At 48.4% G+C, this 14,531-nt stretch overlaps 1 protein-coding gene across 2 annotated transcripts; it reads right to left on the reverse strand.

The window, feature by feature from the left end:
* Positions 1 to 34: 34 nt before the first annotated feature.
* LOC122392665 lies at positions 35 to 13,750 on the reverse strand. Of its 2 annotated transcripts, none has more exons than XM_043387793.1 (8): positions 13,689 to 13,750; positions 11,644 to 11,825; positions 5,250 to 5,441; positions 4,824 to 4,965; positions 4,083 to 4,222; positions 3,215 to 3,367; positions 1,985 to 2,110; positions 35 to 1,464 (listed from the first exon to the last, which is right to left on the reverse strand). In XM_043387793.1, the coding sequence occupies exons 2-8, from the start codon at positions 11,815 to 11,817 to the stop codon at positions 1,264 to 1,266; spliced, it is 1,128 nt and encodes a 375-aa protein (XP_043243728.1). In that variant the 5' UTR covers positions 11,818 to 11,825; positions 13,689 to 13,750; the 3' UTR covers positions 35 to 1,263. The 2 variants fall into 2 exon arrangements, with proteins under 2 accessions (XP_043243728.1, XP_043243727.1); XM_043387792.1 differs by lacking the exon at positions 13,689 to 13,750 and adding an exon at positions 12,619 to 12,768.
* Positions 13,751 to 14,531: the final 781 nt, after the last annotated feature.

A 14,531-nucleotide genomic window follows, 5' to 3' on the forward strand; every position in this document is an offset into this window, starting at 1 on the left:
TGTCATTATCTCACGTCATATACAAAGCAGAGCGTAACTTGTAAGTAGGTATATTGAAACGAACAAGAATATCGGTACTCGCAGTCTTGCAATTACATCTTTTGTATGTCGAGAACAACATAATGACAGATGCATAAAAATTCCATAAATAAATTTCGTTACGGGGCGATAGGCATGACCGACCAGCAATAACATAAATCTATGTAAATATATCAACCAATCCGCCATTGGAGAGTCACGATATGTTTTTCCTTGATTGGGAAACGCAGTGGAAGCCTTGCTGGGCCACTGCATCCGCATTCCGCATTAAAACAAAAGTGCAACTCTATTTGCATGCATAGCCGACCCCCGGGCCATCCGCTCGTCAATATATGGCACATCCTAAAACGAATTTATCAGTTCTGTCAATCTGAGATGTAAACTTATCCTAGCACAAAAATATTTTGCATGCATAATTTTTAACCAGGTATATTATAGCATTGCATAATGACAGATCGTATCGTATCACCATAACTGTGCGACATCGCGTTTAAGTGAGGCTCGTGGTACTATTCAGAAAAAAAAACGCGTTTTAAGAGCTGCACAATGCCTCTAACTTAGCTGTGCCCGATCCATACAATATTGCCATGGGCGGGCAAGAACTCATAAAGCTAGCACTATCTGCCAAAACTCGTTCACACAAATGTACTTGACGTCACTGACGCTCTTATGGTTTGCACAACCTTGATTGTGGGGTGTGTTGATAGAGAAATAAATGTGTAAACTAGCGCTTATCGGTCTATGGGGGGGGGGGGTGCCGGTGAAGACAGTCGGGATGAGTTGTCTAGAGGTAAAAACGACATGTCCTATTCCCCCACAAAGTACTGTTCGAAGTGATTTACGAATACCGATTTATCATTCGGTAGGCCACGAGAGACGGGAGGCCGATCAACAGCCAACGGTGACAACGAGAGATGGAGGTAAAGGGAGCTGGGAAACATTACAGAAGTTAACATAAGATAACGCTAGTTATATGATTGTTAAAGGTAACGTACGCTCACGCACTATCAGCTGACGGCACGACGACGCGCATGCGTTGTGCGCGGCGCTATCCGCCAGTCGTCGCTCGCCCCCCGAGAGCGACGGACGTGACAGCTACACGGGTGATTCACAGATCAGTCTATAGTCGATACCGATGGGCAGAGACGTTTCCTTTCTTCCTCACTGGCTGACACGATGCATGACTCTCCAACACTACGACGTTGAACGGTTCTTCCTTCCCCCTCAATGGTCGTTGTGGCGCGAGCTGTGGCCATCCGTGTCTGGCATGGGCAGCGGGCGCGGTCCCTCCTCGGGCAGCGCCATTCGGACGCTCCGTCCGCCCGGCCGGCGGTTCCTCTTCAGTTCCTCGCGTCCATCGGCGCCGTACCAGATGGCGCGCAGCAGTCGCACCAGGCCCAGCTCCGAGTGGGCGAATACGTCACTCTGCCGACACACACGGGATGAGGAGTTGGTGGGTGGGTGTGCCTGGGGTTCAATAAGGGTACAAACGGTGTGTTGAACACACGGGATGGGTTCAGTGGAGGTGTGTGCCTGGGGTTCAATAAGGGTGCAAACGGTGTACACGGGGGCTGGTGTAAATTTGAAGCAGCTTAGGTGTTCCGCGTCATCGGATCGACGATTTCCGTTAAAAAGAAAACAAAATCAAGTTCAGACAGTACCTTAGCAATATTGTTTTAACCTGGAATAAGGTTGATGCAATGAGTGAACAAATACATCGGCAAATAAATGTCTATCATCTGTTTTAGATTAGAATGCATTGAAGCTCTAAACATTCTTAGAGTGAACTCTTCCCGAAGACGGTTCCCCAGTAGTTTCTGTCTGGATCTTGCTGTCAGTGGTCATTGGACTCGATAATCTGATCTAAAAATACGACTGCCGACTACGCCCCCAAGCAGTGTCGGTCCCTCCCCTCCCCCTCCCTTCCTTCCCTCCGCGTACTTACGACCCACTGTCCGGCCGGCGTCTGCGCCAGAGAGCTGATGAGCCTGGCGATGGCGCCGTCACCCCTCTCGATGTAGTCCCGCACCATCTTGACCAGCGACATCAGGCTGCTCTCCAGACCGGTCACCTGTCGACAGAGTGACACACGTGTCAGAGACGTGTCAGTACCGATGTCAGAGCTGTGTCAAAGCTGACATCAGTTCTGTCAGTGGTCGGTGTCGGTGTCAGTGTTGCTAGAACAGAACCATGTCATGTTCGGTTTCAATGAGAGTGTCAGCTTCAGTACTGTGTCAGGACCGGTGGCGTTAGCTGTTCTATCATAGACGGATCGATCCCGGACCATGCGTCTCTGCAGAGACGAGCAACAGACCATCTCCAGGTTATGTCATGACATAACCTGGAGATGGTCTGTTGCTCGTTTTGACGCATTATGCTTGGGCAAGTGCGTGTTCCGGCTAGTCAGACGGCGGAAAGGGACAAGTTTTCTTCACTGACGACTGACGCATGCAAGTATCTAAAAGTTGCTGGTTTTCGGAGGTGGAAAACCAGCAATAGTACCAACGTGTGTCATACCGGGTGTCACATACACTTCTGTAACGTTCGGAATGCTGTATTGACATATTTACACCGGTGCATTTATCCGGCAATATGACAATGTGCTCATACGAACGAGAAAGACAACGCATTGAACGCTCCTATAAACAATATAAACCACAACCACACACCACAACCTTCTTAGATGTTGGGCTCACACAACCTACGTAGATACTTGTGTCACAACGTTCACGGTAAAGCGAGCTGTGCATTTGGGAATCACTTAAGGTCAAGTTCTAAGCTTCGCTTGGTGTTTCCTCACTACTGCTGAAATAACAATCTGTCTCACTCCCTGAGATTAAATACGCTTCAACGCGAGTTGACTAGAGTTTCGACACTGATACACAGACCCTCATTTATACGATCACTTCATTCGCTGCACAGCGCGATCGCGTACCTATCAATAATCATACATCCTATTGTCGAACGTTCAAACCATCGCAGGGCAGCGGGGCACCGCATTGGGCCCTCCCTATAACGGATGTCCTGTCCTAACCTCCCGCTCTCACTGTCAATGTCCATGATACTCTGGCGGCGCGCCGTACAGGGACATATGCAGTGCGACCACCGCTAGTACCCAGCCGGCCAGCGGCAGCCACAGACACAGGGTGCACGAGCCGAGCGCCAGCTGACTTACTTTGAAGCAGATGTAGTACGCGTACTCGGTGGCAGCGATGACCAGGCCGAGCCAGGCGTAGAAACAGTAGGCGGCCGTGTCGCTGGTCCACTGGACCCAGTCGGAGACCTCGTGTAACACGGCCAGAATGTTACCGATGTTCCAGTTCACCACCTGGCGGAGACATAACGAACTAGTGATACATTTTCTCGCCACATTGTGCACGGTCGGTAATGAGTAGGTTTTCGCAGAAAAGTGGACGGTAGAGGAGCTTTTGTCGTATTACCTATTTATTCAATGGATGCGAGGACAAGAAACATTGCACACTATCGTGTAACTGATCCACCGAAATTCAAGGAGCCAGTCGTACCATCTGGCTGATAATTAGGGGCCTTAGACATGGCAAAGCTATGCTTTGAATACGATGCACCTTTATTTTCACCTTTTGGAAAAAAGTTGATACGTTCCTTTACAGCTTTTCATATAGGTTTACGGTTGGAAACTTTTTAGTATTTCTTATGTCCCATGACAAATTCTTCATGGTTTTCTATACCACGGAAGCTTTGCTTAAATTCAAGTTTCGTGTGCGTATCTGCGGATTCCATATTCAGGACTTCGGCTTAATTTCGGAAATTTTGATAAGCCGTTTTATCTCATGTCAGCAAGACGTTGATTAGAAATTTTCGTTTCATGCATTGCATCACGTCTGTATTTCGCGTCGAATTTCCAATGCAGAATTCATCAGTCGCCAGTCATACACATCACAAACTCTTTCGTACCACTCACCAGCCCGGTCAGAACATCTAACACTCACCACACACTCCGGTATAAATAACAACCGCACAGTCGTCCTTCCTGGTCACATCACCGCCATTCAGTTAACACGTACCGCCCACGTGACCCGCGAGGGGACGGCGAAAGCGTGCTGCAGAGTCTCCGAGGGATGAGAGACGAACTGCAGCGGTAGGTAGATGTACGTCATCAGCAGCAGCGTCACCCACTGGCCCAGCAGACTCTTGGTGTCAAAATCTGACGGCACGGCATGTCAGTATGCGTTAGTGGGTGCTGACAAACGACGAACTGCAAAATGACCTTGTAGTCGGCGCGCCCTTAAGCCCCAACAAACGACGAACTGTAACGAAGCCACACAATTCGCTTAGTTATCTATTTCTGGACTCAATGGGGGAGGAACCCCCATCCTTTGGTTGCTACGTGGTGGAGGAAGTTTTGAACTCGTTTGCAAGCTGCTTTTCCCCGCGGTGTCGGTCCGCGTCTCCGTGTCGTGCGGTACAGTCTACCTTCAGGCGCTCACTACTAGTGACATCTATCGGCAGGAATACAAACTCACTCAAGCAGCCGTGCGGGTCTCTTGTCAACGTAACTTGTTCAAAACACGAGCATTTGGCAGTAATACGAATAAAAGTTATCAAAGTATAGTTGAGATGTACAGGATAAGCTACTTAGTCTTCTGACTTCTGACAGTCTCTGTGGCGACAAAACAAACACTTTTGACGGTGTTCCGATAGCGGCCGTGGGGGAACGGAACACGGTAAGCTCTGGAGGCCTCTCGTATGGAGGTGGATCACATAAATCTCGGGCTGCCTTACAGAAAGGGTGAAAACTCACTAACCTCTGGCAGCTTCCCTGAGAGGCGGGAACACGCTGACATACTGCTGAGCAGCCCACTGAAGAACACCGCGTGCCGAGGCCAGACACAGACTCAGCGGCAGAAAGAGAGCCGTCACCAGCAGCTCCCCGTCCAAAGACATGGGCTGGAATGGATTAGAACGGGAATTAGGGACGATGCAACTCGTGTCGTTTGGAAGTCAGCGACTCTGCCTAGTGCCTAAACAGCGACGAAAATGCCGGAGACGTCATTTTTAATCACCTTACCTGTTAATTGGAAATACGTATAATAATTTATTTAGTATGCGACTTCACTTCACTTACAATAATTTTTGCTGTGACATCCGTGTTAAAATAAAGCATTCGTGAAAGAGCCCGGCCACCGAGCAGCACGGCATCATCAAGTGTCTAGGTCGGCACCATTACTCACATCAGCCTTGTCTTTGAGTCGCGGTACAGCCCGCTCCAGAAGACGAACGCCCTTGATGCTGAAGTGATCGCCGATCTTGAGTGGTGTGCGCGCGAACGGGGATCGTGCCACGGGCAGCACGATTAGCCGGCAGTAGAGACCGAGTAGCGTCTCAGCGAACGAGAGAACCAGACGACCCGAGTCGCTCCGCTTCTGTGGGTGGGAGAGGAGGGGTCAGTTGGTGGGAGCCGTCTGATCGTCCAAGCAGTAATCATCCTTGCTTTGTGGGGTACATCTTTCGTACTTTTTGTAGTACAGGGTGACACAAAAAAAGCGGTCATCACCAAAATTCGAATAACTTCGGAAGTTTTATTCAGATCATCACCAAACTTCGGCCACTTAAAGGTAGTGTGCCAGCTTTCTTGGACCGTATGGAGTTAATGGCCCAGATAAGGAGAACCGGATTTTTAGAACTTATCCATACCTTCAAAACTCATGGAAACGTCTTAAATTCTTCAAATTTTGAGTACCCCAGTGCGAAATTCGCCCCGACGGGTTGTCGGTCGTACCCCAACCACATTTCACACCACTATGAACAATAAATGCACACACTGAAATCGCTATTACCGATATGCTCATCCAATCAAGTTTCGATAAACCCGTTCATCATCATCTCCTGCGGTTTCGAACACGCCTGTTAGGTGGCTTCTGATGCTCGTCGAGGTCGGAATTTCCAAATACGCGTGGTGCGTCGGGCCGCGCGCTCTGACTTCGGCCAAGAAAAATGCGTCAGCTGATCATTGTCATTTCTGCCACTTGCGTGTGGTGAAATGGGGTCATAACTTATAAGACGGCTTTTTCATATAAATTATTTTACATAAAATCATATTTCAAACCATAAATAATGTTCGACAGCCAAATAAAAGAAACAATACCAATACGGGCTTACAGTTTAAGGCTCGACATTGTGTTGTCTACGATTAGACAGCTGATAACTCATTCCCGTACGTCGTATGGTCGTAACACTATAATGACCTTTGCTTATTGTCACAAGTGCGCCGCATTCGCGATTGTTGCCCGACGCCTGTTTGCAGGTGAGCCCACTACAGTTGTTATACATATCTAAAAACCGAAAAACTTTTAGGCGAAAAAGGCACTATTCCAGGCCCATTTTTGATTTTTTTTGCGATATTAGGTAAAAACAGAACCTTCTTATCCTGGGAAAAATAAAATGGGAAATCTTTCAAAGGTGGCACACTACCTTTAAGGTCACACCTATGTAGCAGACATCCACCAAGTTTCAAGTCTTCACTACGAATACTTTTAGTACAGTGTGTGTTTTACGGACGCTCCACAATGTGCTCCAGGTGAGCGCCCCGGCGCTGCAGGGCGTAGGCACACCTGCATCCGGCGGGCAAAGTTGCCGATAACCCGATAAGAATAACGTTTCAGGGGTAGCACATCCCCTGAGCACTGTCTCCAGAGGCCATTGCACTCTGTAAAGTGCACAGCCATCGGGTTATCGACAACTTTGCCCGCCGGATGCAAGTGTGCCTACGCCCTGCAGCGCCGTGGCGCTCACCTGGAGGACATTGTGGAGCGTCAGTAAAACACACACTGTACTAAAAGTATTCGTAGTGAAGACTTGAAACTTGGTGGATGTATGCTACATAGGTGTGACCTTAAGTGGCCGAAGTTTGGTGATGATCTGAATAAAACTTCCAAAGTTATTCGAAATTTGATGATGACCGTTTTTTTTTTGTGTCACCCTGTATGTTGCAGCTTGCAAACCGCGCTGTGATTTACGCTCACAATACTTTTATGTCAGTTCCTCTCGTCATTTATGCGTAACCTTGACCACAGTAGCTCAACGGTGAAACGTCCAGGATTGTGATAGACAATATCCCTTTTCGCTAATAGGTACATGAGCAAAGATGTGCACTGTAAACGGATCGGCAGCCGCCACTCATTGCAAAATCTGTGTACAATGCGCAATCACTTTGTTCATTTATCTGCGATAAATCAATCTCGTTTCTATGCGCACTTATAGTGCTATGATGGTATGTGGTTACTGGGTGCTGGTGACATCCCTCGGATCGGTGGGTGGTATCCCGCTGCTGACGTATGATCGCTACGGAGCTCGTTTACGCTATCGCTCGCCAGAATATAAACAGTCCGACCATCGTCTGGGTGACTCAGCAGATGCGCGCGGGTGTAACGTCTAGGTCAGCTTCCGCTTCACAGTGTGATGACAAAGGCCACCTTGCTGGAGCGGTCGGAGGGGACATGGTACTGTGAACCTTGTCCCATGATCGGCTGTCACACTGGTCACGAAGGTGGCACGAGCAGACGAGGTGGCGATTGGTGGACGGACAGGGTTCACGTGATTTAACACTGACTTAACATGTGTGCGTATAGACGCCAGCCGCCAGGTCAGGACTAATGCCGTGACAGACACGGGCATGACGAGCACGCGTGACCAGTGTAATGTAGGTGCTCCTGGACCGGACAAGCATGCACTTTGTGAACTGTGTCTGAACTGTGATGCGACAATATTCGGGAATCTCCAGGTGAAACGGCATACCTATGGATCCATCATTTGGTCATGTTTAGTCTGTTTAGAACATCATCATGATACCATAAGTGTTATATTAATTTGAATGGCTCACATAATTTGATTAACATTGTTTTCTTTTGTTGCAAATTACGGTATGGTAACACTACATCAATATTTCAAGCGACTCCAAGTCTGCTCCGTAGTTCACATCAGCCGATATGGGATGATACTGTGCCGCATCACACATCTGCCCTCCGGGTAGCCTACATCTCACACATGCCAGACTGGGCGACAACTCCTGCACTCGGCGTTACGCGAACAACTTCCTGATTGACTGTATTTTGGGCGTTTGATTGGCTATTTATAGATGTTTATTTTTGTTTTGTTTTTAAAAATGTTGCATTCGTCTGGCCTTTTTACGGAGAGGGGGTGGGGGAGAGCGAAGCTGCAGGCGCAGCAGCGCAACATGCTAATCAATGCAACTGCTATCGGTTGACTCGAAGCTGCTTTGATCACCCGAAACTACAATTTGCTGCGGAAGGGCAAAATAGGAATAAAGAGCGCGGCACGGCTCAGGCGGCAACGCGTTTGATCTTGTGATTGTTTCTGTAAAAAAAGCTTTGTCGCCTGTCGGGCATTGCATTCTGAGGATGCATTGGTGAACATATTACTCATTCGCGAGAAAGAAACGTATTTCAGTCAGCGAACGAAATCAATATCAAACCTTTGAGCACACATGTTGATGTTACACACCAGTAAAACGCCTTTTGGGCGAAGAACGAGCGAGCGAGATAGTGAGCCCTGCACGTGCAGAAGGGCGAGAGGGTACTTCCAACGGGCTTGTGCAAAGCACCCTTCTAACCGGTCGCTAGCGGTGTACCAAATTTGAACGCAATCGGCCCAGCCGTTCCTGAGATCTGGAAGCGGCATTCTGCACGTGCGCACGTGCAAACGGGGTCCAAAATGACTTCTGCACGGCACCCTACTAACCGGTCCCCAACCGCGTACCAAATTTGAGCGCAATCGGCCCAGCCGTTCTCGAGATCTGGAAACGCCCCCTGCACGTGCGCACGTGCAGTAGCACCCTAACCGCAACACATGGGAATGCATTGCCTGGTGGGTGCCTACCTGTATGCCAAGTTTCAGCGAAATCGCCCCAGTAATTGCCGAGTTACTGAAATGGGAACAAATTTGGCACCTCTTATTGTTGTATTTTGCACGTGCAGTGGGGGTCACTCACATAGATGAAGAGTATCCGACCTTTGGTAGAAGGGATGCAGCTATCCTATAAAAATGACCGCAAGACAATCGCTCAAGCCGCTGCTGAGATATGGGCCTCTCAAAATCATTATTTTTGCAAAACTGCTTGAACACCCTTGACTTTTCACGTGGCACGTGCCACGGCGGTCACTGAGATGTATCAAAAGTAGTCAATTACGGGGTAGAAGGGATGGGGCTACCCAGCAAAAAAGACCGCAGGCCATTCCGTCCAGCGGTTGCTGAGATATAAGCCTCTCAAAAGCGTTACAGGCCGGGCCGGGCCGGGCCGGGCCGCTCATACTGAGATTTTTCCGTTATATTGAAAAGACTTCGCTTCGCTCGCTGCGCTCGCTCGCTCGTAATCAAGAAAACATCGTCGAGAGTGATAACCCTCTTTGGCGAAGCCCCTTGACAATTCGTCCCGTTAAAGGAAAAGGGCCACCTTCGTGAAATATGAAGATATCGTTGTTTTTCATTTTGACATTATTATTTTTCATTTTCTTTTTAAAACTGGTGCCAGAAGTGCACAATTCGCGAAAAAGTATTTAAAACTATTTAACATATTGGTACTATGTTGATACTCTCTACGGCACCTACTGTATGATGGCATGATGGCATAGCCATGACGTCACACTCAAGCCAATCAGCGTTCAGAAGACAGACTCGTCGGATTGTGTCAGATAAGCTGATTGGTTAAAGCTGAGCTGGTTGGAGCTGATTGGTAAAAAACCAAAGCCTCGCCGCGGGTGGCTGTATTGTCGGATAAGAACGCATTCCTCGGATAAGGACGCAGTCACGCATTCCTGGCGTATTTTCTTTTAAAATTGCCGATAACTACGAATGGAGGCCGAAATCGGCCGTAAGGAGGTAGACAGGTAGGTTTCCGGACACGGGCTACAAGATGGCTATCTCAGTTTCAATTCCCATGTTAAAGGTGGCCCTTTTCCTTTAATGGGCTATGTGCTGCCTCATAGACCACTATATATCATAGATAGATATATAGTGATATAGTGGTCTATGGCTGCCTGTATCGGTTCCTTTATTGGTTTCCTTTGTTGTAGTGCCGGTTATGCTTGGCCTTGTGCCAGAGCCACTGAACGTATCATCACCTACGACTGCCGTATGCTCCAGTGGTGTCATGCAAAATTTAGTAATAGCCCTGTGCGCAAACACGATTTGAAGCTAGTCACAAACACTCATGTAACGAATTGGTCATTCCGGTCATTGTAACTTTTTGCTGCTCCATAGAATTTTGAAATGATTATTCAAGTCAAGCTTTGTGAAAGGCATGAAACTATTGTTATCAGGTCGTGTCAGGACAGTTGGTATGCAGAAGTCTGGAAGTCATAATGCGTAGCTGGACGCTTGGTTCCCTAGATCTGGTCTAGCGTTGGCTGATAAAGGAGAGCGCCTTGATCCATGAAATTGGCACTGAATTTCCTCAACACTCTGGTTTTGGCTATCTCGCTGGCCGGGTAGAGACGGCGGCGAAGATGTTCAGCAGTGGGGTCATGAAAAAGTCGAGACCGAATGGTTGAAAGGATGGTCAACATAATTGTCATCCTGCTCGCACTGTGCATCTGTAAATCAGGGTGGGAGGGATGGCGACGAATGGACATCGCAAGCGGTACATTTTCTTATAAAAGAGGGTCGATAAAGATAACTGTTGAAATAGATGACAGTCACGTATATGACAACTGGCACACTCCAAACCAATGATGTCGAAATAGAGCTTTCCACTGGGTTAGCTTCTAACGGCTCGTGCAATCATGTTGAAATCTTTACCTCGTTTGGGTAACGCATCATACGAGCTAATTTTCGAAGTTTGCGTTGCGACTTGCGAGACTGCTTGACTGATTATGCTGTGCAGCTACCGCGCGCTGCATACGTTTTCTTTATACAGGTATGCCAGATAGGCACAGACGCGATGACTACCCAATGGGATCCCATGCATGATGCATATATGGCAAAAAGTTACATTGACAAAGTACGCATAGTTATTGATAACGCACACAAACTTGTGGCTCGACGCGGAAGTGATTTTGACATGCGTAATGCGTTCACTTTCGGTAAAACATCCGCTTTGCGTCATCATAACGCACTATAACATCATGAGCGGCGATTTGCGGCATACCGTAAGCGGTTCAGCCAACGATCCGTGGCTTTGGCAAGTCATTGACAAATAACTTTTTGATATGCATAGCATAAAGCTGTGCGAATAAATGTAAGTCACAAACCCAGAAACACTAATCATTATTCGTCCTGCGTTGGATATAGCTTACGCATATCTTATTGCAAAACTTGCAGATTCTTTTTATATGCCCGTTATGCTTTGAGAAGCATATATGTATTACCTACGATTTCAAGATGATGACTTACCTAAGTGCATCTATGGTAATTGCAAAGCAGCAGGGAACATGGGAAATAAAATACATAATACTGTCATATCTGCAATGGCCATCGATTGTTCCCACTTTCACTTTCACAACTTTTCAACAATAAACGAATCAAATCATACGGCGTTTTCAACATCACGCAATAACTGAACTGTCCCGATGGCACACTACTTCCCCGCCAGCACCAGGTACCGCGTCTGACCTTGAGTGAGGTGTAGTAGTCGCCCAGCTCGGTGGACGTGTTGTAGACGAGTGGCCAGCTGGTCACCGTGTCCACCGTCTGGTAGCGGCGAGCCTCCTTCATGATCTCAGTGGTCACCGGCGGTGTCTGGAGACCGCCCCCTGGCGGCTGCTGCAGCGGCTGTCTCCGCGCCATCGTGGTAACTGGGGGGACCGGGCAGGTCACCGTGAGGCAGGTGATGACCGCGGTCTTTTGAAAATGACATGGCACAGCAAAAAGTCATTGGACACAGTAAGCACAAAAGGGCGCTGGGCAGGACAATGGGCAGAACGCAGAATAGGTCACTTGATGGTGAGCACGACCCAGCTGAAGTGCGCACAGGTAAAGATGTTTTATGGACATTGGACAATCTTTGCAAAAGCACGACATCGCAACAATCACTACAGTCCTCATGATGTCACGAAATACGATTCAATAAGTGATTTGCGGTCTTTATATTTAATACAGACGACGATGTCGGTTTGATATATCGTTATCATTTGATGAGCACGGCTCGTCTACTTCAACCTATGTCGCCCGACTATAATGAATCAATCAGGGACTCTTCTAGTAAATATCGGGCGAGGCTCATACTGTTTCAGCTTTTTGCCTTTTTTCTCAACTATATTATTTCGCTCCCAGCTACCGATGAACCTCCGATATAGTTTAACATAGAAAACACTCTAGCGTTAGTCTTTTAGAAATGTGTTTATCTCATCGTATGGTATTGATTGCAATTTGCATACCGGAGTTCTTTATTACAGGCTTCCCTCCGAGCACTAGACTTTGATATCAATAAAACGTCTCGATAGCGTAGAAATAGCGCGAAATGCGTGAAACTCCTGCTCCGTAGCCAGCACCAGCATACGCTCTAGGCACACACAAGAGCTGTGTTCGCTAATTCCTTTCTATACCCAGTCTATTGAGCTCGAGGCAGAGCTCAGTGACCGGACTCACCGTTCTTTCAGCAGAGGCACGAAAACCCTCAGAGCTGGCGGTCGGTCCTCCGTCCACAGCACACCACCCCTCACGCACGGAGTCCGGATCAGGAGTGCGCTGCCGACCGCACGCGCTAAGTAGCCAGTGGCCGGCACGTTTGTTTACGTTAATTCGGTACTGGCATGGGCGGAGCCAGGATCGCCGTAGGGAGGGTCAGTTACATCAGAGATAGAGTTGGATGGGAAGAGCATCTCTTAAGTCTCTAGAGATGCCTGAAATACTTCACAAGAAAGTAATGGATGCATCCTTGCAATGAAAAACATGCATGAATATGCATAAAATGCGAAATTAATACAAGCGAGGTAGGAAAGGCGTTAGAGCGGTATCAGTGCTCGTGGTCTGGTATTGTCCAGGCTCAGTTTATTCCATCTTAAAATCTGACTTGTCCGTTTGACGTGAATCACGCAGTGACTCACGCCCCGCGACGCCTGGAATACCGCGGGTGGGGGACTCGGTTCCCCGCGCTGGAGTGTGGGTCAGGTCAGGGGTCAGCCGACTTAGCCCCGGTGATTAGGGGCCTCTTTTGCCACTCCCGATTATCTATATAAAAAAATAAGAATGCTAGAAATACGAAGAAAACAATCGAAGACTCCCAATAAGTTCTTCCAGATTAATCAATAGCATTTTTCAATCAGGTCAATGTTGTGGTCGCTGAAAATCATAAAGGGAAGAATTTTGCCATCAAATTTTTCCAATGCTGACATTTTTCAGACCGGAGCATAACTCTTAAGCCAAAAGTGCTAATTGTATTGGTGTTAGTCATAGGTCATGTGATAGGTACTCCGGCGCACGAGCGCAATATTTACAGCAAACCGTGACTAAAATGAACATGTTGTGTCGCTCGTTCTCTGATTCTAACGGCTGTGTTTCGCATGGCGGCAACTGACAATACCCGGACAGCAGCACCAATAAGGCCATAATGACCTGTGTTGTTTGTCAGCAGTTTTTACGCCGTACGTATAAGGTACCTAAGTATCTCACCGTGAGCAGCTTTTAATCGGTAGCAGCTGCCCGCAAGCTGTGCTTACCGTTTGTGAACGGCCTCAAGGCCCTAGACCAGCGTGCCTCTGTTCGATCACTGCACGAAAGAGAATACGGTCAAGGTATGGCTGAAAGGGAGGCTCTAGGTGCAGTGGCGGAGACAGGAACGGACGGGGGGTGCTGCTAGAACGAGTCTTTTTTGTTTTCTATCTTTGCGATATCTATCTCTTTTTATAAAACTAGTTAGAGTAAATAAATATCGTGCCTTTTCCACATTGATAGGAACGAATACGGTAATAAATTTGAGAGGGACTACCCAACTACCCGCTCCCCATGGAACGGTGGCTGCCTCCGCCTATGACCTGGCGTTTCATCATGTAGCCCGAGGCGTGCCAGTGACCTGGGTCGCTCGTCCCGGCCCGCGCCGACCCCGGCCGGGTCAGAGCGTGTCGGGAGGTCGTGGGGCGTGCGGGGCTGTCCACGGGGACTCGGCATCTTTTCCAGCTCTCCTCGTCAGCTCAGTAGCTGGACGAGAACAACATCGGCTACTGGACTGCACCGCAGCCGAGCTGCGCTGACTGCAGCAACACTGGAGCGGCAGTGGGATATCATGGCCTCGAACGTCCACTATGTGCTGTGCGTGTATGGCAGCGTCCTTCTGCTGCTGCGCCAGGCGATCATCATGGACTTCCTGACTGTGCAGGATCCATACCTGGGGACTGACACCCTGCTGAAGCTGCTGAAAGAGTTCATAGAGTCCTTCATCCACGGCCTGCTGCTGATGGGACTGCTCCGTGACCGTCGCTGGCGCTTCATGGTGACGCTGTGGCTGTACGTGGCGCTCTGGCTGGAACTGATCCACATAGTGACTGGCATCGTCATGGAGCTGC

The sequence above is a fragment of the Amphibalanus amphitrite genome, unplaced genomic scaffold (assembly GCF_019059575.1).
Source record: "Amphibalanus amphitrite isolate SeventyFive unplaced genomic scaffold, NRLGWU_Aamphi_draft 000496F_arrow, whole genome shotgun sequence".
Lineage (NCBI taxonomy): Eukaryota > Metazoa > Arthropoda > Thecostraca > Balanomorpha > Balanidae > Amphibalanus > Amphibalanus amphitrite.